Source organism: Vulpes vulpes, chromosome 3 (genome assembly GCF_048418805.1).
Source record: "Vulpes vulpes isolate BD-2025 chromosome 3, VulVul3, whole genome shotgun sequence".
NCBI lineage: Eukaryota > Metazoa > Chordata > Mammalia > Carnivora > Canidae > Vulpes > Vulpes vulpes.
This window is the reverse complement of record NC_132782.1, coordinates 69,894,861-69,919,435: the sequence shown is the minus strand read 5'-3', so window position 1 is coordinate 69,919,435 and position 24,575 is coordinate 69,894,861. Positions and strand designations below refer to the sequence as shown.

Genomic DNA, 24,575 nt, shown 5'->3' with positions numbered 1-24,575 from the left:
CCTGTTAGAAGGGTTATCAGCGGCCTACTTACAGCAAGTATCCAGCGGTAACGGTCCATGCTCGCACAAGCCCCTTCAGCCACTGCCGCGTGTGTCCCTGCTCAAGTAATGCTGGCAAGACCACCTGAAGCAGAAGCAGCTCAAGGGACAGTTCACTCACTGGAGCATCACTAAGACAATTACAAACAGCTGTAATTTACAGTGTGACTTTATTTTCCATTATAACTGTATCACATTGAACTTTGATGGGATGACCACAAAACTCCTTGAGGACTCTTATGAACTCATCGTCATTATCACCAGTCCCCCCACTCTCCTCTTAAGGCTTCTCCCTCAGACTACTCCAAGACTGTTCCCCATAAGGGTCGCCAATGACCTCTGTGTTAAATGTAATGGTCAGGTCTTGGTCCTCACCTCACTAGCTATATTGTATCATGTTACACAACTGGTCACCCACCCCTCGCTCCTCAAACACTTTCTCACTAGATGTCTATCTAGATCCATTAGTTCCCGTTCAGCTCCCTGGGCTAGAGACAACGGGGGCCCCAAGCTCTGGTCCTCTCTCCTCTCCTCTATACATGCTCTTTGGACAAATGCAAACTCACGTGGCTGAAAATACCATGTTTCTGTAAATTTCTACGTACCACTCAGACATCTTTCTTAACTCCTAACTTTATATCCAAAGTGCCAACTCCATGTCTCCTCTTGACATGAGACATCTTAAATTGATCATTATCAAATTCCCACTCTTCCCTTTTAATCCTGCTCTCCCACAGCTCCTTCATCTCCATAAATGGTAACTCCATCCTTCCAGGTATTCAGAACAGAAACTTGGATCCTTGACTGCCTTTTTTTCACTCCACAAACAGCCAGAGCCCTGTTGAGTGGACCCTAATAATACCCTAAAACTCACCATTTCTCATGACCTGCACTGCTACTTCCTTCATCTCAGACTCCCTCACCTCTCACCAGGACTACTACACTATCCTCTTGGCTGGCCTCCTGCCCTGGCTACCCTGACCCAGTCTCTTCTCATCACAGCAGCCACAGTGACATGTTAACCTGTATCAGATCACTCTTCTATTCAGGTCTTTCTAAGAACTCCCCAAATCACTCGTTAGACCAAAGTGCTTACACTAGAGCTTATGATACTCTCTAGGATCTAGCTTTCCATGACGTTTCTAACGTCACAGCCAACTACCACATGCTTTACTTCTTCTACTCTGGCCAAACTGGCCTGGCCTTCCTGCTGCTCCTCAAAGAGGCCTCAGCACCACTGCACTTGCCTGACCCCCTGCAAGGACACTATCTCCAGGAATTCACATGGCTCACTCACTCATCACCTCCTTCAAGGCTTTCCTCAACTGTCACCTCTGCAGGTCCTTATCAGTCACTTATTCTAAATTACAACCCCATCCTGACCACTTTATTTCCTTTGTCTGCTTCATTTTTTCCCTATAGTATTTATGGCCCCTAATATACTTTATGTTTGATCTATTTCTATGTAGTCTCCTCCTCACTGAAATGTAAGCTCCATAAGAACAGAATCTTCTTGATTCTGCTTTGTTCACTGTTATATACCCAGTGCACAGAAAAGTGTCAGGTATATAATGGGAACTCGATTTTTTTTTAAAGATTTTATTTATTTATTCATACAGACAGAGAGAGAGAGAGGCAGAGACACAGGCAGAGGGAGAAGCAGGCATCATACAGAGAGCCTGATGTGGGAGTCGATCCAGGGTCTCCAGGATCACGCCCTGGGCTGCAGGTGGCGTTAAACCGCTGTGCCACCGGGGCTGCCCGAACTCGATTTTTTTAATGGAGGAACGGACTAAAAAATGCTACGTAATCCAAAAATTTTGTTAAACTTCTAGGTATAACAGACTACGAAAATTGGTCTATCCTATCAATATATAAAGCCAAAATCTGTGCTTCCTGGTTCTATGACCAGACACAAACACATAAGGAAGAAGTGATGACTTACACTAGTTAGGGAACAACTCAGAGGATAAAAATCTTAATTTGGGGGATGCCTGGGTGGCCCAGCAGTTGAGTGTCTCAGGGCATGATCCTGGTCTAGGGATCGAGTCCCTCATCGGGCTCCCTGCATGGAGCCTGCTTCTCCCTCTGCCTATGTCTCTGCCTCTCTGTGTCTCATGAGTAAGTAAAATCTTAAAAAAAAAAAATCTTAATTTGGATTTTGAGGAAAGAGAACAAAAGCTTGTCTGGCAAACATGGTGAAGAAGGTTATTACAAGCAGAAAGGAAAAGACAGGAATAGCTAGGTATTTTAGGGAGACTTAATGGAGAGGAGCATGGCTGGAGAGCAGAATTCAAGTCAGACAATGTTGAAACAGAATGTTGAAAAGTCCATGTGAAATTATACCAATCTGCGCATGTCTTTTTAAAAGACCCAGATATTATCATGTAGATTATGGAAGAAGAGGCAGGGGTGTTAAGGATGGTTTATAATGGAGAACAAGAGGAAGGCCTAAGCTAAGGAAGTGGTAAATCAAGTTGGATTAAATATTTTTAAAAATTACACTTGGAGTGCCTGGGTGGCTGAGTTGGCTAAGCGTCTGACTTTTGAATTCAGCTCAGGTCATGATCTCAGAGTCCTGGGCGCCAGCCCTTACGGCTCCACGCTCAGTGGGGAATCACTTAAGGATTCTCTCTCTCTCCCTCTCTCTCTGCCTCTTCCCCCATCCACACACTCTCTCTCTAAAATAATTAAATAAAACTTTTTAAAGATGAGACTTAAAAAATTTAAAGACTAATGAGAAATCTGAGGAAGAAATCCAATTTCTTGGCAGATTTCTGTAATACCAAGTAACTGAAAAAAGGAATATAGGAGGAGTGGTAGAGAGTAGGTTTCTGGGTGATTTAAGGTTTTAAATCAAAAAGATTTCCATCCATAAGCCTTATATCTTATTTTTAATCTATAATTAAATGCACAACTATGGTTACATACCTTATGATGTGCTTTTCATATAAAGATGTTTGTGGCTAACATGCTCTCATTAAGTAGTAAACATTTCAATGCTGAACAAAGGCATACTTCATTTGCAGAAAAATAATTAAGTCTTCCTTTGGAAAATGAACCTGCTAAACTAATGTTTATATAATCTTAAATGGTAAAAATTCAACTATCACATGATTTCCAATATCTGTTAAGAAATGAACGTTTTAAATATATGCACTCTGGATATCAACAGAGCTAAATTAGTAAAGCTTCCAAATTCAAAAACTCACCTGTAGAGCATGACATTGTATGGAAGAAAATTAGGCAGCAAACTCTTAATTATACGTATAGGAAGCCAGAGCATCAGGAGGACAATGGAGCCAAAGACAATCTGCAGTAAGAAAAAAAGACATGACACCACTGTGAATCATTCCCATGAGAGACAAGCAGACTTCTGAACATACTCAACCAATACACAATCCAAGTCTACACCCATGCATGGCCCAGAGTGCTCTCACTCCACACACTAGACTTGGATCACTCTGGAAAGAATGCATTCTTGGGAAGGCAGCTCCTCTCTCTCTAGGACACAAGGGCTTTAACAGGAGCCACAAAAGATAATCACTGCATGGTATTTGAACAGAGACTCAGAAACTTACAATGAAGGACCAGAATTGCCTGCAACTTAATAAATCACCTATAAGTATTTTAAGACATGATCCTAATGTTAACGGCTAAAAATTTTCCAAAGGGCACAATATTACTTTTTAAATTTTATTTCAGAGACACTTAGTTTTAACTAGAGGATTTCTTCTATGCGGGGGAAAAAGCTTTGACATACTTCTGTTAAGAGTTAATTCAGAAGCTATTAAATATATCTCCACTGCTCCAATGAAATTCTTTTTTTTTTTTGCTCCAATGAAATCAATGTAATTCAGAAACCCATAATTTGGCAATTATGCCACTGAAGAACTAGACAGCATCTTTGTCTTAGTAAGCATTTTATTTACTTTATCAAAGTAACCAATAAAACAGCTATTTGACGATGAAGTTCTACAAGCTTTGATAAACATAGATTATTTAATATAGCTACTCTACCAATCCCTGACCCAAAAAAAAAACCCCCAATAAAACAAAAGGGTAACAGACTTCACCTGAAAAACAATAAAAAGGTATGCTTACCACTGACAAGATAAATCTTCGGAGATGCCTATAAATGGGCAAATGGATCATTTCCTGTACTGGATTAAAATCTGGATCATTCAAATTTCTTAGAAACCATAAGACACCAGGTCGAAGTACCTGCAAATATATTTTAAAAACTATAAATACTCGGGCAGCCCCGGTGGCGCCGCGGTTTAGCGCCGCCTGCAGTCCAAGGTATGATCCTGGAGACCTGGGATCAAGTCCCACGTCAGGCTCCCTGTATGGGGGGGGGCCTGCTTCTCCCTCTGCCTGTGTCTCTGCATCTTTCTCTCTCTGTGTCTCTCATGAATAAATAAAAAAAAATCTTAAAAAAAAACTATAAGTATCTTCAGACTCTGTATATTAACTAAAATATTAACATAAAAATAAGCTCTTAGAATTTTGGCTTCTTAAAAAAATGGGCACCAGAAAATTCACATGGCTCTCTTTCTTATGAAAAGAAGTCTGTGGGGTGCCTGGGTGGTTCAGTCAGTTAAGCATCTGCCTTCAGCTCAGGTCATGAACCTGGAGTCCCTGCTCAGCAAGGAGCCTGCTTCCCCCTCTCCCTGACTGTGCACTCTCTCTCAAATAAACAAATAGGAAGGAAGGAAGGAAGGAAAACAGAGGGGGGAGAGAGAGAGAGAGAGAGAGAGAGAAAAGAAAAGAAAAGAAAAGAAAAGAAAAGAAAAGAAAAGAAAAGAAAAGAAAAGAAAAGAAAGAAAAAGGAAGAAAGAAAAGAAAAGAAAAGTTCCTAAATCTGAACCTATATAAAACTGTATCTTTTGTTTGATGTCCTTTGATGCTTTTATTCATTCTATGAAAAAGATTTAAGTACAATTTGTCAAGAAATCGGGGATCCCTGGGTGGCTCAGCAGTTTAGCCCCTGCCTTTGGCCCAGGGCATGATCCTGGAGTCCTGGGATCAAGTCCCACATCAGGCTCCCTGCATGGAGCCTGCTTCTCCCTCTGCCTGTGTGTCTCTGCCTCTCTCTCTGTGTGTGTCTCTCATGAATAAATAAATAAAATCTTAAAAAAAAATTTTGTCAAGAAATCTAAGTCTCTGAGGTGAAAAGCTTTTAAAAAAAAAAAAAAAAAACTGTCACTATGGGATGCCTGGGGGGCTCAGCGGTTGAGTGTCTGCCTTCAGCTCATGTTATGATCCCTGGGATCCAGGGTCGAGTCCCACATCGGGCTCCTTGCTGAGAGCCTGCTTCTTCCTTTGCCTTTGTCTCTACCTCTCTCTCTCTCTCTCTCATGAATAAAATCTTTAAAAATAAATAAATAAGAAATAAAAATAATAATAATAAACTGTCACTGTACTGCATCATCTGGTGAAAGAATTAACTGCAATTTATAAATGCTCTAAATAGAAGAACTGATTCCAGTCTTACACTCCCAAGAGGAATTACCTTATTAAGAAACCCTAAAGTTTCTCAGCATTTTCATTCTACTGTCTACATGTTTTTTCCCTTTCTCAATGGAAATCATTAACCCAAGAGGCTGTGGGCGACAGGGCAATGGATGAGTCTAGGTATTAGTCCTTGGTGGTCCAAATTCATTGAGTTACCCCATGTTAAGCCCCTTAACTGCCCAAACTGTATTTCTCGATCTTCCGAGTGAGGGGGTATACGACCTCTAAGGTTCCATCCACCTCCCCAATATGAGGATTCTGTACCAATAAAAAACCCACCACACTGAGAAGATGAAAAACTCTAATGTAAAAAATTTTATCACTTAACACTATAATTCAGAGGTTACACATAATTACAGTTTTGAAAAGATTAGTCTCAATTGCTTATATCAAAGAAAGAATACAGGGACCCCTGGGTTGCTCAATGATTGAGCATCTGCTTTCAGATCAGAGCATGATCCCAGGGTCCTAGGATCAAGTCTCGTTATCAGGCTCCCTGCAGGGAGCCTGGTTCTCCCTCTGCCTATGTGTCTGCCCCTCTCTTTATGTCTCTCATGAATAAATAAATAAAATCTTAAAAAAAAAAAGAAAGAATACAAGTTTTTTTTGCAAATAGGCTTTACTAAACTTTCACTATATAATTCAGGAGAACACTTTGACCCTAGCCTCGTCTTTAACTCCTCAATCTCTCAAAGAACAAAGTACACCAAGAATAGCATTAAGCCTTGGTGCTTTTGTATTGTATTCACACTGGATTAGGTGGTCTCTTCTGGCAGCCCTGCACATTTTCCTGCCCTGCACTTCTCCATCACTTCTCTCAATGGAGTAAGCTGACTTGTCTGATGGCTATATTGCTTCCCAGGATATACAATCAAAAAGAATGGGAAAAAAAAAAAAAAGAATGGGGATTCTGTTTTTCTATTACCTTAGCACAATGTCTGGCCCAGAGTGAATATGCAATAATATTTAAGGAAAGAATATATAGCAGCAAGTACACTTGTCAGAATTACTCCTTTTGTACTTCCCACTGCATCAGAATGACTGAGCATGAGATGTACACTAATTAAATACTGACCCTACTTTCACTCTTCAAATCAGTAAGGACTATATTCTAAAAATAGGATTAGTAAAGATACCCATCTGGCAAATGAATTGGAATCATAAAGGACCCTCACTATAATTCCAAACTTAAGGGGCTTGATTAACTTATTTTACATTTTGATCCTACAAAACCATATCCCCCTTGGGTATTTCCAGCACTGTATTTCCTTGAATGGAGTCCAAGACAGATTCACATCACATAAAATTTCAACAACTTGTATGAGTAGATGATCCTAATACCTATCAAATAAAACAAGTACTTTGAGTTTTTTCCCCTCAATCTACTTATCTTTCAAACTCTAATCAAAGACAGATTTCTATTAAAACTTGTCAATTTTTGAGAGAAACGACTAAAAAGAGTTTAAAGAAATAAAGCCAAACTCATCAGCTATTCCTTTAGACTAAATTAGAGAAAACTAGTTAGGAGATCGTCATAGCCTTTGAGGCACAACTTATGATTAAAACAAAAGTCCTTCCTATAAATTTACAGTGTTGGCATTTTCTTGTAGAACTTACCTCTCTCAGCAACAGGATGAAGGAAGCAAAGTAGAACACATACACCATTCCCACTAGCCAATGCAGAAACATGGTAGTACCTGGAGCTGACTGAAAACTCAGTTCTCGATCTTTCAGAGTAGCATCAAACATTTCCTAATCAAAGCAGAACAGATGAGAGAGATCTGTATCACTTACATCTACCAAATCAACATCTCTATTTTCTTGGAAGCGAATAAATCACTGTGTGTATGGATTATGATATTCTAGAATTGCAGTTCTTTTAATGTCATTTCATAGCATCACAGAAATATAAATGATAAGGTTGGATTCTACTTCAGGGATGTATAATGACACTTTAAAAATTTAAATATAAGAAGCAAGACTGATAAACTAATTGGTGAATCAGAACTTTACTAACGCTGCTACTGTGAAAGAACCATTTGTTAATAATACCTTCTTTCCGGGGCGCCTGGATAGCACAGATGGTTGAGCATGCCCATTCTTGGTTTTGGCTCAGGTCTGATTCCAGGGTCCTGAGATCGAGCCCCACACCTCAGGCTCCAATGAGTTGTGCTCTGCACTTGGCACCTTGGGTTTCTCTCTCCCCCTCCCTCTGCCCCATCTCCTCTACCACTTGCACACACACTCTCTCTCTAATAAATAACTCTTAAAGAAAAAAAAAAACCAATACCTTCTTTCCATGATTACAGGTCTGCATTCATGACAAGTTTTTTGTTTTCTTTTAAATTTTATTTAATTTTATTTTTTTGAGAGAGCACAAGCGCACACACACAGGAGGGAGAGGGAGATGAACAGAATCTTAAGCAGTCTTCCCACTGAGTGTGGAGCCATACGTGAGGCTCAATCTCACAACCCTGAGATCATGACATGAGCCAAACCAAGACTCAGATGCTTAACCGACTGAGCTACCCAAGCGCTCTTCCTGACAAGTCTTAACAGTAAGGTATGGGTGAAAATGTTATCTCAGAACCAAAGGCAGCATGTTTCTATATACAAAATATTTTTGAAAAGTCGAAACTTGACTATCACTGATAGCTATTAAAAATTATAACCAGGATTAAGCATCTTAGTTAAAAGAAATGGTCAGAGTTGAATTTATTATTACAAAGACAGTCTTATCAGATTGTTCCCTTTATGTGTATAATGTCTAGGTATTTATATGTATAATATCTTGGTATATAAAATTAGGAGAGTAAAATGAGTACAAAAATTCTTCACTGGTTATTAGAGAGGTTCCTGTCAAAATACTCTCGGCAAATTTGCATAAAGCCTCAAAAAAAATCAGGTACTCAGGAAAAATTCTTAACATTAAGACTTTACAATGATGTTTTCAGGGAGAAAAAAAGCCAATTATTATCACATAGTTTCCCTTAAAAGGAGTCCATTCTAAAGACCTCCCTTTTTGATGTCTCTCCATTATTAAATTATACAATGAGTATTAAACTTACCAGGGAACAGATATCCAGCCACCATCCACAAATGAGAGGGAACACTCCAATCTCTACCACCACTAACAAAGAGACCTTAAGTAAAGACAAAGACCATCAATATCCAAACAGGGAGAAATCATTTCCAGTATTAACTTGTAACAGGAATTACCTTAACAACAATATAGCAGACTCCCAGCAAGCGACGAGACCTATGAAATTTAACAAGAGTTGCCAACCCCTATAGCATTTAGTCAAGGAAAAATTGAGTATTTAAAGGTACAAAGGAAGAGGTACTTATATAGGCAACATGTATTACTTGATAGAATTTATTTTATGCTTTGTCTGCCCTCATCCTCACTACAAAGAGCTACAACTTTTACTGAGAGGACAGAAGAGAAACAGATTTGTCCTTAACAGGAACAACTCTTTAGTATGAATAACAGTATCACCAAACATCCATGTTAGTTCATTAAAGGATACATGACAAATTATCAGTGTTATTGCTAAAAGTATATACCCAACTATGGTTGTGATTAGACCTTCAAAATGAGATGCTTGGACCTAGAAATAAAAATAAATAGAATTTAATTTTACCATATGGCCTACCTCCCAGTTTAACAATGTAGTAAATACGAGCAGACTCAAAGTGAACTGTTTCAGCAACTTACAACCAGAAAACTATAAAACCCCCTTGAATGACATCTCTGCAAACCAGATTCTCCTACTAGTGTTCTATTCAAACAAAATAAAATCAGAGTGAATTAAATTTTATAAAAACCAAAGTTTGTTTTTTTTTTTGAAAACCAAAGTTTGTACTACACTAGTCTGCACTCTATTCTACCTGAGAGGGACTGTGAGCTGAGCAATGAAAGTAGCAGCGCACTGTCTGAGCAGCCCACCCACCAGGTACTACTCAGCCTCACCTCCTACCCCCAGAAGTGATTAAGTTTCCCTTGCTTTCCAAATCTGTTCCATTTTTAACTTACAGAAAGTAAAAGTTTGGACAGTGACAAATATTTTAGACTCCTGAACTTGAGACAGCAAGTGCTGATAGTTTGGAAATTCAAATTTATCAAAGCATGTATCTGAACCTTTCAAGTTTTTGTGTTCAACCAGCAAGAACTGAAAGCTGCACTGAATATTGGAACACATCTCCTTGCTCTTTCAGAACACTTCAGAATGATCTTTCAGGATTCACATACATAAATTGAACAGAACATTCCAGAAATATTAGTTCTTCCTTAAAAGACTAGTTCTTTCTGGGGCTCCTGAAAAACAGTTCTGGTTGACATCCCAATATTTATCTACCTTTAAAAACAACAGAATGTCAAAATTAAAATAAATTCTTTAGGGGATCCCTGGGTGGCGCAGCGGTTTGGCGCCTGCCTTTGGCCCAGGGCGCGAACCTGGAGACCCGGGATCGAATCCCACATCAGGCTCCCGGTGCATGGAGCCTGCTTCTCCCTCTGCCTGTGTCTCTGCCTCTCTCTCTCTGTGACTATCATAAATAAATAAAAATTTAAAAAAATAAAATAAAAATAAAATAAATTCTTTAGAAAACAGTATAGCCTATCATTCCAAGACAGACCAACCCTTTTTTTTTTTTTTTGACCAACCCTTTTTTTAACTGACTGGTATACTGTTACTTTTCTAAATTCACTATGGAAAAGTTGAAGAAAAGGAAAAGAAGGGAACATACAAGTTAATGGAATGGGTCAAAAATCAGCCTATAAGAAAACCTTTCAATAGCGTGCCTTTGGCCCACCCAACAGGAAGGAAGATAGTGCAACACAGGATTCAGAACACGTTTTTCTTAACTGGCAACATGACCTCGTAGGTCTTGAGCCACTGTTAGTTTAAAAAAATAATGAGATCATGTTGGATAACTATGCCTTTGCATAAGGCAAATTGAGAAATGAAGGCACTCTTTACAACACTATCGTTTATTCAACAAATACCAAATTTGGGGGCAAGTAATGAAAGCAAGTTTGTAAAAGTATTATACTCACGTGTTCTTCAAATCCCAAACCAACAAGGGAGAAATGACCAATGTGGTAAGGGCAAAATGCTAAAAGGGGGAGAAAAATTAAATGAAAACTTCAAAACCAAAACAATGAACGTAGTACCAACCCACAATAAAAGAAACCGGGACTTTTTGCAGAAATGGAAGATTCCAGAACTGGAGCCAAAAATGTACTGCCTAGGACATTCCCTATAGCCAGACAACAACAAAGATATCAAAGGTCTAATAGGCTCATGGCAAAAGGACAGAGGAACCATCGCGAAGAGGGTCTTACAAGCCAAAGAAAGGATGATATGAGCATCAAAGAATGACAGAAACTGATGGAAATACACTGAATGCTTTACAAATCCACAAGTTCATAATACTCAAAAAGGGGAAAGCCAAACAAAACAAAACAAAATGAAACACAAAAGAAAAAAAAGCAGAAGAAAAAACACTTCCCTCATCCATGGAAACAGCACATCAATTCCTTACACCCTGAAAGCTGATAACTGGAGGGAAAGAATTGCACACCTGTCTTGCTTCTTCTGAACAAACAGGTTCAGGTTACCTAAGATGTTACTTAGATGTTCCAGTTTAAAGAAGTATGGAGACAAAGGAACAAGGTGGTGGACGTCATACAGGAAGCAACTGGACAAATGTAGAATCCAAAGCACTCTTTAACAAATCAATGACAAACTAGGGTAGGGGTGGATGAGGGGAGCAAAGAGAAGAATATCCTAGATCAAAAGGAACTTAAACTTGGGACGCGCCTGGGTAGCTCAGCATGGCGTGATCTTGGAGTCCAGGGATTAAGTCCTGAGTCCTGCATTGGGCTTCTGGCAGGGAGCCTGCTTCTCCCTATGCCTATGTCTCTGCCTCTCTCTGTGTGTCTCTCATGAATAAATAAATAAAATCTTTAAAAAAAAAAAAAAAAAAAGGAACTTAACCAAAAGTAATGTAGCCCTTATTTGGATCCTCCCTCCCTCAAATGAACCAACTGTAAAATGACACTGAAGGGGCCAATCTAGGAATTTTTAATATGATGGATTGTCAGGAAATACTGAAATTTGTTAATTTAGTACAATGTGACAATAATACTATGGTTAAATGAAAAACTATTCTTAAAATTTTCATAGTAAAAATTTTTATAGTCTCTTCAAGTCTTTCTTGTCATGTTAATAAAATTTTTTTCCTTAATAAAATTGAATTATTTTCCTTATGGCAAAATTAATTAAGTAGCATAGATTTTCAGGGAAGGAGGAGATCCAATCATTAAGACAAAAGTCCGAGTGAATTTCTAGGGATCTGGCCTCAGAACCTTTTTAATTAAGTATTCCATGGGTAGAAATTTTTTTGAACAAATATTCCCTACATATTGGAATTTATAAGTTATATATACATTTTTTTTTACTAATATGTGTATTATAATATAAAGCACAAGAAATTCTTAAGGAATTAAAAAAAAAAAACTATATGCAGAGTTTTTCCTATTTTGTTGTTTCACCCAACTCTGAGGATGACTCAAACAGGCCCCTGGGAAAGGCAAATTTTCAAGTTCCAACTCTATTTACATATCTAAATATTTGCCCGAAGCACCAATTGTTAACAATCAATTTCTATCCCATTACACAGCAACCACTAGATAAGTATCCCAAATTAAGGTTATTGGGCTGGCGAGACTGGGAGCCTCAAAACGGCCGACCCCAGGCCAGCAACCTCCCAATGACGCCGCCTTGCCGCCCCACCCCCATCTTCCTGCCGCGCTGCCTTGCTGCCCTACCCTAACTTAGCTTACAAAGACCTGTAACCCTTGCTGGAACTGAAATGCCACCCTGCCCCTATCTTCCCGCAAGACTTCCCCGCTCTCTCCCTCCCCTGCGGGCTGCGAATCTTCACCCAACAGCGTCCCATTAAAAGCCTGTTTCAACCAACTTTTGCCTGTCCTCTCTATTCCATTTCACTACCGAATGGGATTAAACCTGACAAAGGTCACTTTCTCAGTATCATTCCCTTCTACAAGGAGATAGTTGCATTTTAAGGTTCTAATTCTGCAAAATACACGACAAATGTCCAAAAATGCAGGTAGAAAATTCCAGCAGAGCACTCCAAGCAGGAAAGAAAGATGTGCTTCATCCCAGTGATCATTCACCTTTAAGGGAAAATATACTCCTAAAAAGAGGAAAACTTGGTTCATTTCAAAAGATCCTAAGTATAATACACATAGATTTACTAAAACAATTTTTTTATAGTATAAACTGAGGAGGTTGGATTAGAAAAAAAATTTACTTCCATGAGATGTTTTATATGTTACCTTTTCTACAATTCATGTGGTTTTCTTTTTTTAAGTTTTTTTTTTAAACTTCTTAAAGTTCATTTTTTTCCTAAAATCTCTACCCTCAACATGAAGCTCAAATTCCTGACCCCAAGATCAAGAGTTGCATGCTCCTCCCACTGAGCCAGCCAGGTGCCCCACTTTAATTCAGATGTTAAAGGTGACTCTTTCCTCCAAACATTAACTTAGCATTAAGGTTTTCTTATAAGAACAAAGACTAAATCTACAGATCATTTTTCTCTGAAAGTAAATTTGGCCAAGAATCAGAACAGTTTCACACTCTCTATATACCAATTGTTCCACATAAAGAAAAAGGTATGGCCCTTTTTCCTCTGGGCCGCCAACATGCCATCCAGACTGGGGAAGACCAGGAAACTTCGGGGCCACGTGAGCCATGGCCACAGCTGCATCGGCAAACACCGGAAGCACCCAGGAGGCCAGGGTAATGCTGGTGGCATGCATCATCACAGGATCAACTTCGACAAATATCACTCAGGTTACTTTGGAAAAGTCGGTATGAGACATTACCACTTAAAGAGGAACCAGAGCTTCTGCCCAACTGTCAACCTTGATAAACTATGGACCTTAGTCCGTGAGCAGACACGGGTAAATGCTGCTAAAAACAAGACTGGAGCTGCTCCTATTATTGATGTGGTGCCATCGGGCTACTACAAAGTTTTGGGAAAGGGAAAGCACCCAAAACAGCCTGTCATCGTGAAGGCCAAATTCTTCAGTAGAAGAGCTGAGGAGAAGATAAAGGGTGTGGGGGGGCGCCTGCGTTCTAGTAGCTTGAAGCCACATAGGGGGAGGTTCATTAAATGCTAACAAGTGCTTAAAAAAATAAAAAATAAAAAAAAATAAGAAAAAGGTACGCAGAATAATCTGCATTTTTATGTTTCACCCCCCTATGCAAAAGGAAACAAAGAATGAGTGTCCTGTTAACTTGCACCATTTTAAATGGCTACTAAAAATTAAGCATCAAAAAAAAAAAAAAAAAAAAATTAAGCATCACTGGAACTTTTAAGACAATTTTGTTTGAACAAGATATCTGTAAATTAATTTTGTTCATATTTTATAGGGAATATGAGAAATTAATTTGTCTCATCTTCAAATTTATATATAATTCAGTATCCTTTTGACTACAGTTTCCTGTTGAAGACAACTGCTTTCTGTGTTGCAACATGGTCCCCAATCCAAAGCATACTTGCTTTAGGATTCAGGGGAAGAAACTTGGGAAATCTTTATTCTACCTCCTAGGCAGGACTGGGGGATAACTCACCTGCATCAAGAAGGAATTTCTCAAAGATCATCTCTATAGAGTGATCTGGAGCCCAAGGTGCCTCTAAGAGACACAAATCACAGCACAATCTAACAAGATCCTGTTTCTATCAGACTCCACTTTCAATCCCTTGAGATGCAAGAACTGAATTTTAAGGCATTGTTTTGCTTCATTTTCTTTTATCTTTCTCAAAGCAGAAAAACCTGTCACCCCTCTCTTCCTTTCTCCATTACTCCCAACAAAAGGGACTCTTGCTTGGTCACAAAATTCTCACAGCTGCGGTTGGAAAAGTGTTTAGAAGTAACTATGCGTTTACTGGAATCTGGTTCTATAGGGCTTTCACACCACTTGGGAGAGGTCTACTCTCTCAAGACTATATTCATCTCTAGTGACAGCTCCCAAGCCAGGGTCTCTGGTAAGGCCTTGGGCAGGATTCTGAGAGAAGAAACAAGATCTTCTGTCAAAGGGAAGAACACACAGGTAATCAGCACAAAATCAGTTCCAGAGACAAGCTGCTGCATATCTCAAGTCAGTCTAAAATCAACTTCTATGAAAAGAGATGGAAATGCCCAAAAGAAGCAGAGACGGTAGGTAACTGTAGTTCACGTTGCTTAGGAAAGAAAAGTATTTGTATACCTGGCGTCTTCCTGTACAGGATGACTATCTAAAACTGTTTCATGTATTCCAGTGCTTACAAACAAAAATAAAACCCTCTAACAAGGCTCCCAGAAAACTAAACTCCTATCACAGTATCTTAAATAACAGCATAAACGCCACTTACCAAAAACAAGAATGAACAATGTGTTTAAAGACACCACCCAGAAGACATGTTCCTAAAGGAAAAGGAAAAGAGCATTAATAAAACATATTCAGTTCTAACTGGACTACTCCACTTAGGAGACTGAAATTTTCACCCCATAATGTTGAGATTTCATTACGTGTAACTTTTCATTTTTCATTAGATAGCTCATAAAACTAAGCCTAATAAAACTCAAGTTCATAATGTCACATGCAGGAAAAAAAAATCAATCTATAAACATTTCCTCTTCAGAAATTAGTAAGCCATTACAAACTACACAGATTCTCATAAATAATAGCCTGATTTCATTTAAATCAAATGATACTGAAAAATTCCAAATGGAGGAAAATTTGAAAATCCCATTAATTCTGAACTTTCACATCAATGTATGTCACACAGTGCTTCTTTCCAGTGTCCATTTTGTTCTTATGGCTTCTGTAAGGTTGCTTTTCTTCCTCAGTCCCTTTTCTGCCTATGGCACTCTGGTTTTCTGGCCGTTCATCCACTTCTCAATAATATCTTATCACCTCCTCCAAGAGGACTGCTATGTGACATTACTGTTTCAGTCAGTACCCATAGCTAGTCATCTTGAAACCCAAAGCCACTTAAAAATCCCAAGTGATTTTGTATTACAGAACCCAGAAAAGAGCATTACTTCTCCTAAAGACCAGGTTCTTTAAAGAATTATTCCTTCTCTTTGAGTTGTACTCTTTACTAATAAGGTAAGGACAGGCAGGGTTCGGCAAACAGAGGAAACCTAACATGAAACTGGAAAGTTTGCTGCAAAGTTGCTCTATTTTTACCAGTTCAGGAATTGATTAATATAGTGCGAGGTTTAAAAGAAGACCAAGCTCTTCTTAACTACCATTAAATTCTGTATTTCATTTTCTTTTCTAAAAATCAAGTATTTAATAATGGCCTTTTTACCTTTGTCCTTTGCCAATATTTTCACTGCAAAAAACAGACTTTCTTCAATACATCAAGTAATCAAAAGTCTAAAAGCATGTTGACCTTTAGTATAAAAAGCCAGCACATACTACTGTAAATTTAAAGTTGCTGAATCATTGATAATTAAGTCACAACTATATTAAAAAATATTAGCTTCACTTACTAGAAAAACCAGTGATCCATCAAGTCCCAGCATCTGAAATAAGTAACAATATGCATACATTCAAGATGCAACAGGATTTTTTAATTCTATTTAGAAAAAAGGCTCATTTTCAATTATATTTAAACATAATCCTTCCCCACTACTTTCCAATACAGCTTATCATTTTTAGAGAGTAAAAAATATTAGTTTTATATTTGGGCCTCTTTTTATTCCAAATCATATGATTATAAAGTCAACATAATTCCATCTTGAGTTTAATTCTTACATTAGATATGGAGCCAGTCAAGATTTCATGATATATCAACTGCAGTGTCAGAATAATACAATTTAAATTGTTACTTCATTTTATGGAAGTCCATAATTTTTTTTGTATTAAAGGCCAGGAAATAGAAAAATAGCAATAGATTACAATATTTTTAATATTTTCACCATAAACATCATATTTCTCTAGAAATTAAAGTTCTACTGCAGCTTCCATCTAATGTAGCTACAAACTTAGCATATGCATCTATATATGCCCAACTTTAACATAGTTTAAAGTTAAGGCACTAGAATGCATGATAGAAAGAATCTTACTCTTTCCCATGTAAGCTCTTCTGCAGCTCGGTCCCACTCTAAAGCATTCCAGTTCATGTCATCTGGAAATATAATAGTTGAAAGATTACTGATGAAACCTGAACCATAAATAATAAAACATATTCTCTTAATTTAGTGTTTTGTAAGCTGTTGATGAGAAGCTACACCACATCTGCTTGTTAGGTAATAATACATATACATAAATATAACAGACACATATAAGATGATTCTAGGTTGTGGTTAAGTGCTGGAAGAAAATAAATAGGATTATGTGGAAGAGGAACTTAACTGCACTGAATCAGGAATGAATCTGGAAAATTTGAGAAAACTGAGGAAGCCAGGGGACAAGAATTCTCAGGGTGTGGGGGGTGTATAAGATATGGTATGAAAGGCAGACAGGGATCAAATCATACAAGGGGGAAGGTAAAACCTGGATTTTGTTTGTTCTTTAGTATAACAGAAAAACCACTGCCAGATTTTAAAGGCAGTAGAGGGGATCCCTGGGTGGCGCAGCGGTTTGGCGCCTGCCTTTGGCCCAGGGCGCGATCCTGGAGACCCGGGATCGAGTCCCACGTTGGGCTCCCGGTGCATGGAGCCTGCTTCTCCCTCTGCCTGTGTCTCTGCCTCTCTCTCTCTCTCTCTGTGACTATCATAAATAAATAAAAAAATAAAAAAAATAATAAAATATTCAAGATTTGTATCTTTAAAAAATAAAAAAATAAAAAAAATAAAGGCAGTAGAGTACTATGAACACTATGCGGAGCACAAGTGGAAGAAGCTACTTAGGAGCTATTGTGTGAGATGAAGTGAAGGAATGATGGCCGCACCAGGGTGGCAGCAGGCTGCCTTCTTGTAGCCTCTGAACATAGATTCGCTGCTCCCTACAAAGGTCCCTTGCTCCCATTACACAACTTGTTTCTTCTCATCCTTTGTGTCTCACCTCAAATATCACTGACTCTGTGATACCTGGAGAATCTTATTTAAAATAGGCTCTCCCAACAGCATCCTCAGAGCAACCTGCACATTTACCACACTGTGTAACAACATATTTATTCACTTGTGTACTCCTGCTCCTTCACTAGACCAGAACTCCATGAAGGCAAGGACCTGAGTGCCTGGCACCCAGGAGACACTCAGACACCAGCAATGTCCAGTGGACCTGGAAGCCGTGCAGTGCTTGACAGGAAAACTCTGGGGTGAGAGGAGAGAAGTGGAGGTGGTGAGCTATTGCCAGCTGACAGGCAGGCATGGTCTGGGATTTCCTTTAGCATTCTGGAGTTATACCACTATAAAATGAGAAAATGGTTCCTTGATATCCTCTGACCTGCAGTATACCCTTCAAGAATTCTTCTTGGATATTAAAAGTTATCTTGACTCAAGAGAAATGGGACGGAATAAAATAAATCTGTATCAAATTTCTTTAAAAAAAACTATGGTCTATGACAAATAACTTCTTCCTAACCATCCTATAAAAGTCCCGACTAGGATTTTACAACACAAAATGTGCCCTGCTTCACAGAAAAAAAATTAATACATATGTATATCCATTAATGCTAATCTGCCAAAATAAAGTAAAAACAGTTTAGAAATAAAACTCCGAACCCATAAAATTTCTAAAACTCCCAGTTCTTCTCCTCAAGGAAAGCTGGAAATGGACTCATGGTCATGAGGACTCATGGTTGGGAAGGAAAGGTAAGGATGGGCCAGCAGCCATTACCCTGGGCCCCGTTGTTGGCATCAGCGGCATCCTCCCCGCCTGCGTCGTCCTCCTCCTCGTTGTCCTCCTCCTCCTCTTCCGCCTGCTCATCCTGAGCATCAGGGTTTTCACCCACCACCGCGTTCTCAGCTGGTGGGTTAGCAGGCTGGTCGGGGGCAACATTTTCAGCACCATTTCCTCCTGCAGGAGCCTAAAATGACAGCAGAGCCCTGAAATTCAGCTAACTTGTCTCAGTTTCATTCTATTTCCAAATCACACTCCCCCTGTTAAAAAACAAAACTAGCACACAAACTATTAAAATTCCAAAAAATAACCCTCAAGTCATCTTTTCTACGGATCAACTCAGCATGTAAGAACATAAACTCACTTCACAGCATGTATATTCATTTAGTATAATTCAGGTATTTCACAAAGTATTATAGAAAATGGGTCTAACTTTGACACTTCAGGCACATCTGAAACCAGTTACTGGTGGGGTTACACAAGTTTCTATTCAAGCCAGCAGAGCAAGAATCAAGAATTTAGAAAGTTAAAGCCATTACCTCTTTGGATACATAAAAACAATGTATTAAAACATGTCATAAAGTGCAAAAAAGGAGGCATTCAACAGAGTAAGAACAAGCAGCAGGCTGTCTGTCTTAACAACAGAGCAGAGAAACTCCTTCTGGAGTTCAGTTTCAGGAAACAGAGCTGCCTCAGCCAAAAAGAGGTCCAGACAGGAGTTTTGATTTATTATTACAACTAGTCAGACAAAACTCCAAGATAAACCAAGGCTCAGATTCCCCATGACTGCTGTTGGATCTTGCAAAAAAGAAAACTCTGGTTATTTTTCACATGCAAGAAGAGCAAGACCGGAGCAGCACTCAGCCAGTGAGTCCAACCCCCGGCTGATGTCTCTGCACCTGAGGTCTGAGCTCCTCAGGCAAGACAACCTGGAATTACTTCTGCACCAGCATCTCCACAATCTGCTCCTGACTATGTGAACAGTGGGTCTCAGCTACTGTCCAGCAAGTTCCTATAAAGGTCTGAGGACATCCTTGGGCCCAGCATCAACCTGTGCCTGGAGGCTGCAGGGCTGGTTGGATTCCTGCATGGAATAATCCCAAGGTCTTCAACAGTCTTCGGCAAGGCTATCTGGTAGAGGCCAGGAGGCTCTTGTGGAACCTGGACCTGGGCGCCATTCTTAGGATGACCTCTGGCTCCTCAGCCATCATTTCATTTGGTGGTGACTTTATTTGATCATTCTGGACTTCTCTATTTCTTTATGTCTTTGGTACCATTTAGTCTCCATTCTTTAACTCTAGGAAAAGAGAACTGAGACTCTAGCGCAGGTGCCCCCTTGGCGGGGTACATGGGGGTGGGGGAAACTGCTGATGAGATTCAAACCCCACAACCAACTCTAGAAAAGGGCCATAATTCTTCTTTATAAGGCATCTCCTACCTTAACTGAATGCCTCAGGGATAAACATATATTTACTTATATACCTATATGTTTACACCTATACAGGTAAGTAACTTAATTCTCAGTTATCAGTTAAACACTTGAGAAAGTTTCTAATTCCTATTCAGTAGGTAAACCTGTCCATATGGACTTTGTCAGTTCCCACATGCACCTCCTCTGGCTCTCACTGAGTTCTGCTACCTACCAAATGCAAAGACACAGTTATAGTCGAAGATTCTAAAAGAGCAACTGCATTAAATGTTTCAAAATATGAGGTACAGGGGCACCTGGGTGGCTCAGTTGGTTAAGCATCTGCCTTCAGCTCAGGTCATGATCCCAACATCCTGGGATGGAGCCCTACAGGGGGCTCCCTGCTTGATGGGGAGCCTGCTTCTCCCTTTCCCTCTGCCTGTCCCTTCCCTTGCCTATGCTTTCTGTCAAATAAATAAAATATTTAAAAATTATATATGAGGTACAATAACAAAAATATTAACACTAGGTAAGAAGTGTCTTTTCTTTCTAGTTTCATTTCTTGCATGTGTGATTTGCTAAGGAGAAGTTACACTCTTAACTGTGTAGAGAAAAAAGTACGGCAGAAGTTGATGAAATCAACCTATACACTGACACACAGCAGGTCCTTCAATGAAAAATTAAGTTAATCATTTTGAGTATCTTAGCATCAATTTTTCATACTAAAAGGTTATGAAACAAATAGTTTTTGTACATAGCTAATATTTTGACATTTCAGCCCCATAGTTGCTCAGCAAGCAAGAGACTAAAAATCATTTATCTTACTCTCTTTCTCTTAACACGTCTAGCAAATGCTCCTGCATCTAACATAAGCATGTTAACTCTTATAAAGAAAAAGTGAAACTTTGTGAGATTGTTTAACAGTGTTCTAATTTTTCTTTTGGTAACATTGCCATTGGGAGCAACAAGCACAGGGCATTTCACATAAGAAGAAACTGATGAACCAAGACAGTAAGTAGCCTCCTCAATGTCACACAGCATGTCAGCATCATAGCCAGGAAGTTTGTATGTTAACTTCCATGACAGTAGTAAACCCAGGCAAAGGGAATAAAAGAGCACTCAGTACACCCCCTAACACTGTTCCCAATCTCGCTAGAAAATTAAGAAGCAAAGTCAACGTAGCCTTCTTCGGATTTTTTGCATCTCCCTTAATCTTCTCCCAAACCTTTTCAGTGTCCTGCTTTGCAATAAGGGGCAGAGGAGTCAAAGGTTTAAATCTTAGAGAATGACAATAATTCCCACGTCCTATGCAAAGAGAATCAATTTGGAGATGGAGGGAGTTACCTCATTTTGGTGGTGCCCAGCAGCATTGAAGGGTGGAGCAGCATGCTCCAACCAAATCGGTGCTCCCCCATGGACTATCTGCTCTCGCAACCACACGAGGCTGATGAATGCACACAGTGTGCATGTTACCACAAAACAACCCTGCAAACAATCCGCCAATAAATTGTCCCTATTAAAAAAAAAATTATAAAGAATTACTCCAAAGAATGCTTAAACTTGAGAAACTAAAGGTAACATTTCATCTTACACTAAAATGTCAGAAACAACAGCCAGAAAAATAAGTAATAATTTTCTAGGTAAAATTTCAGTTTCTCAGAATTGTTTCTGAATGGTGAAATTCTATCTACCTTATAATAAGCTAGCCAAATATATTTATTTATATATTTGTATCATATGTATTTGTATTATAATAAGTGAAAACTAACATCAGAATTACGTAGAAATTAGCTACCTAGCCACTCTTTGAACATGGCTTAGAAAGAGGCAGGAAAAAACCATAAGCCATAAGCAGTCAAACACCTGACAAAGACCAAGTATGTATGCAATCTACTGATTGCAATCCAACCCATACTAAGAACTTCCTTATCCTTATTTTACACACAAGTTTAACAAACTTGGTTAGCTGATACCCATACAAATGAAGATAATCAGCAAATCAGAAAAGGAAAGAAGCACCCCCGAAAGGCCTAATGTCAATGTAAAGAAAGCAACCTGAGATATACTCAGTATGCAACGTGTAAGACAAAGTCTGTAATACACTTTAAATTACCTACCACTTAGAAAGCAGAATAAATTTTTATGCTACCTGCAAATATACCATAAGTATGTTACTAGTTTCTCAATAAACTCACACAAATTATGTTATGATATATGTAGTATGATAATACCAAAGACCTCTTTGTTCTTTTCATCTCAAGGGGTTTGTCGTTCCCTAGTCTATGCCTGATACAAGAATAATTCAAGGATAACTGTGAATCTTGGTGGCCTTAGGAAAATCCTTTATCATAATGTAATGACTTTTTCCTCTATGGAAAATCTGAGGAAGAGTCCATTTGAGAGACCTCAGCCTACTGGCTCCAAACTTAATGAATTGATGTGGCCCACAGAAATGCCCTGGAATATAACCTAATCAAAAGAGGAAGCCTCAGGATTATTAAAACTTTGATAACTTAGACTAAAATAGAGTAGACTTCTCTACTCTGTACTTATCATCAGCAATAGGAATAACAACTATTTGATGTCAAATTTTTAAAAATATTTATTTATTTATTTATTAGAGAGACAGAAGAGAGAGAAGCAGGCTCCATGCTGGGAGCCTGACATGGGACTCCATCCTGGGTCTCCAGAATCACACCCTGGGCTGAAGGCGGCGCTAAACCGTTAAGCCACCGGGGCTGCCTTGATGTCAATTTTAAACAGCGACACTTCATAGAGTTCTTTTCCCTCATACCTAGAATCTAGGCTGGTTCTGTGAACTATCTGAACCAAGGTGAGGCTGCCTGAGTTTAGAGCCTAGAAGAGAGCTTGTGAGCTTCTACTTTTACCGTTTTAGAATGCTGCTCTGTGACCTGCTGGCTTCCTGCAAGATGAGAGGCCACATGGAGGAGAACCAAGGTACCAGCTGGAGCTATCTTAGACCAACTAATCCCAGAGTAAAACACATGAGTAACTGAAGAAAGCCCCACAGATGAACTGATCAGCTGACTCCCAGAATTATGAGCAAATAAAATTACTGTAGTTTTAAGCCAGTAAGTTTCAGGGACAGCATGTTTTGAAACAATAATTAACTGATATATTGTACCTGGGGATGATCTGAAGAACCGAATTACAAAATATGTAAGCAGCTGCTATGATATTAAGAAATTTAAAGTAAATTTTCAGAAATAAAATTAATACTACAGAGAAAATAAAATACAGCTCATTTTAAAAAAAGAGGAGTTTAGTTAAAAATGCTTTCAGGAAAACTGGCTCAATTCTTCAAATTGTAAAAGGCAGCATGGGATTACAAAACCAAACTACATTTACAATGCCTTTTGACTATCCCCAGCCATGCCTGTAGTGTTCCTCCTGGGTCAATCAGTGGTCTCAAGAAAGCAATTCTGGTGCCCACTAACCAATCAGGTTATAAAGAAAAGGGGAACTTGCCAACATAAGGCAAGCAACAGCTCTGAGCTTCAGTGATAATTCTGCTATATTTTAAGCCAATACTCAAAATTCACACATAACTTTTAAATATATATGTGAATTTAATCTTTGAATAGCCTATCCCTGAGGCATGATCTTCCTCACTTTATAGAGGAAACGGGTTCAGAAATTTGCCCAAAGTCAGCAAAGAACCTGCAGAATCAGAAACTGTATTCCAATGCTAGGGTTCCTTAACAACCAACTACCCCATTGTATTATCTAAGTGATCACACCTGCCCAACAACCAGATGTTCAATAGTTCTACCAACAAGAAGTAAAGGTAGTAGGTAAGTGGAATAATACACCTTGTTTGTCTGGTATTTTCACTAACATGGCTTCCACAAACACCTATTTTTCATACATCCAAAGCCTACCAATTTAGGCTTTGATAAATATTAATATATTCAGCCACTTAAGACAGAAACCATTAGAGAAATAATGTATATTTGCTTCATTAAACTGCACAGATAGGAACTCAAGTCACCTTTTCTAAACAATTGAGTAGTGACTGGCTGCTACCATGCACACTCATTAACTACAATGGTTTACAGAATTTTAGCCCAAATTAAATGGAACAAGGCTAACCTATGTGAAATGATTCTTTTATTAGCTTATACATATTAAAATAAAACTTCCATTACTCTTAGTAATCACCCCTTGCTTTTATTGGACTTCTCTCGCTACTTCCAATATGCATCTTTGCAGTGTATACAATCCCTAAAGGCAAGCCAGAGGTGAATGATGTCATATACACAAAGACATAGTGAATGGCAGATGAGCATTTAAGACAAACTTCTTAAACTTCTATACTGAAACCCTGTTCCAGATGGCTGAGAGAAATATTTGATGTCCAGAAATGGGAACGCTGTCCTGTTGTTTCTACTACATCACTTTACAAAAGGCCTGTATTTTTATACAAAGGGTTATCTTCTCACACTAGTGTGTTAAATTACGGTTTCTCCTTTTTATGGCCACAGCTAAGAGCACCCTATTTCAAAGCCCCTGTCTACTTCTAAACATTATTTTATAAAACTGTTCTTCAATAGTGAAAACAATAAATAATTCTAATGTAAATGAGTTCAAGCTGCAAACCTTTCATCAAGTATTCCCTACACTGCCAAAGACACAGAGAGAAATGAAATAACCCGTCTGTTCTATCCCAAAAAGGTGCAACCAGCAAGTAGAAAAACCAAGTCACAGACACATCTAAT

General features: G+C 38.8%; 2 protein-coding genes across 5 annotated transcripts in view; one reads left to right on the top strand and one right to left on the bottom strand.

Annotated features, from left to right (window-relative positions):
- MARCHF6 (membrane associated ring-CH-type finger 6) overlaps positions 1–24,575 on the bottom strand; it is an 82,188-nt gene that overhangs the window by 24,432 nt on the left and 33,181 nt on the right. For all 4 annotated transcript variants that reach the window (XM_072752703.1, XM_072752702.1, XM_026017670.2 and 1 more), the window contains exons 6-18: positions 21,181–21,349; positions 18,426–18,615; positions 16,709–16,770; positions 16,133–16,165; positions 15,004–15,055; positions 10,616–10,674; positions 9,087–9,167; positions 8,776–8,844; positions 8,625–8,699; positions 7,174–7,308; positions 4,144–4,263; positions 3,252–3,352; positions 33–170 (exon numbers count right to left, since the gene is read on the bottom strand). In XM_072752703.1, the coding sequence (XP_072608804.1) occupies positions 33–170; positions 3,252–3,352; positions 4,144–4,263; positions 7,174–7,308; positions 8,625–8,699; positions 8,776–8,844; positions 9,087–9,167; positions 10,616–10,674; positions 15,004–15,055; positions 16,133–16,165; positions 16,709–16,770; positions 18,426–18,615; positions 21,181–21,349 (1,284 nt within the window). The remainder of the gene's footprint in view (positions 1–32; positions 171–3,251; positions 3,353–4,143; positions 4,264–7,173; positions 7,309–8,624; positions 8,700–8,775; positions 8,845–9,086; positions 9,168–10,615; positions 10,675–15,003; positions 15,056–16,132; positions 16,166–16,708; positions 16,771–18,425; positions 18,616–21,180; positions 21,350–24,575) is intronic.
- Positions 12,955–13,783, top strand: LOC112934262 (large ribosomal subunit protein uL15-like). The gene has a single exon (XM_072752705.1). The coding sequence runs from the start codon at positions 13,289–13,291 to the stop codon at positions 13,766–13,768; it is 480 nt and encodes a 159-aa protein (XP_072608806.1). The 5' UTR covers positions 12,955–13,288; the 3' UTR covers positions 13,769–13,783.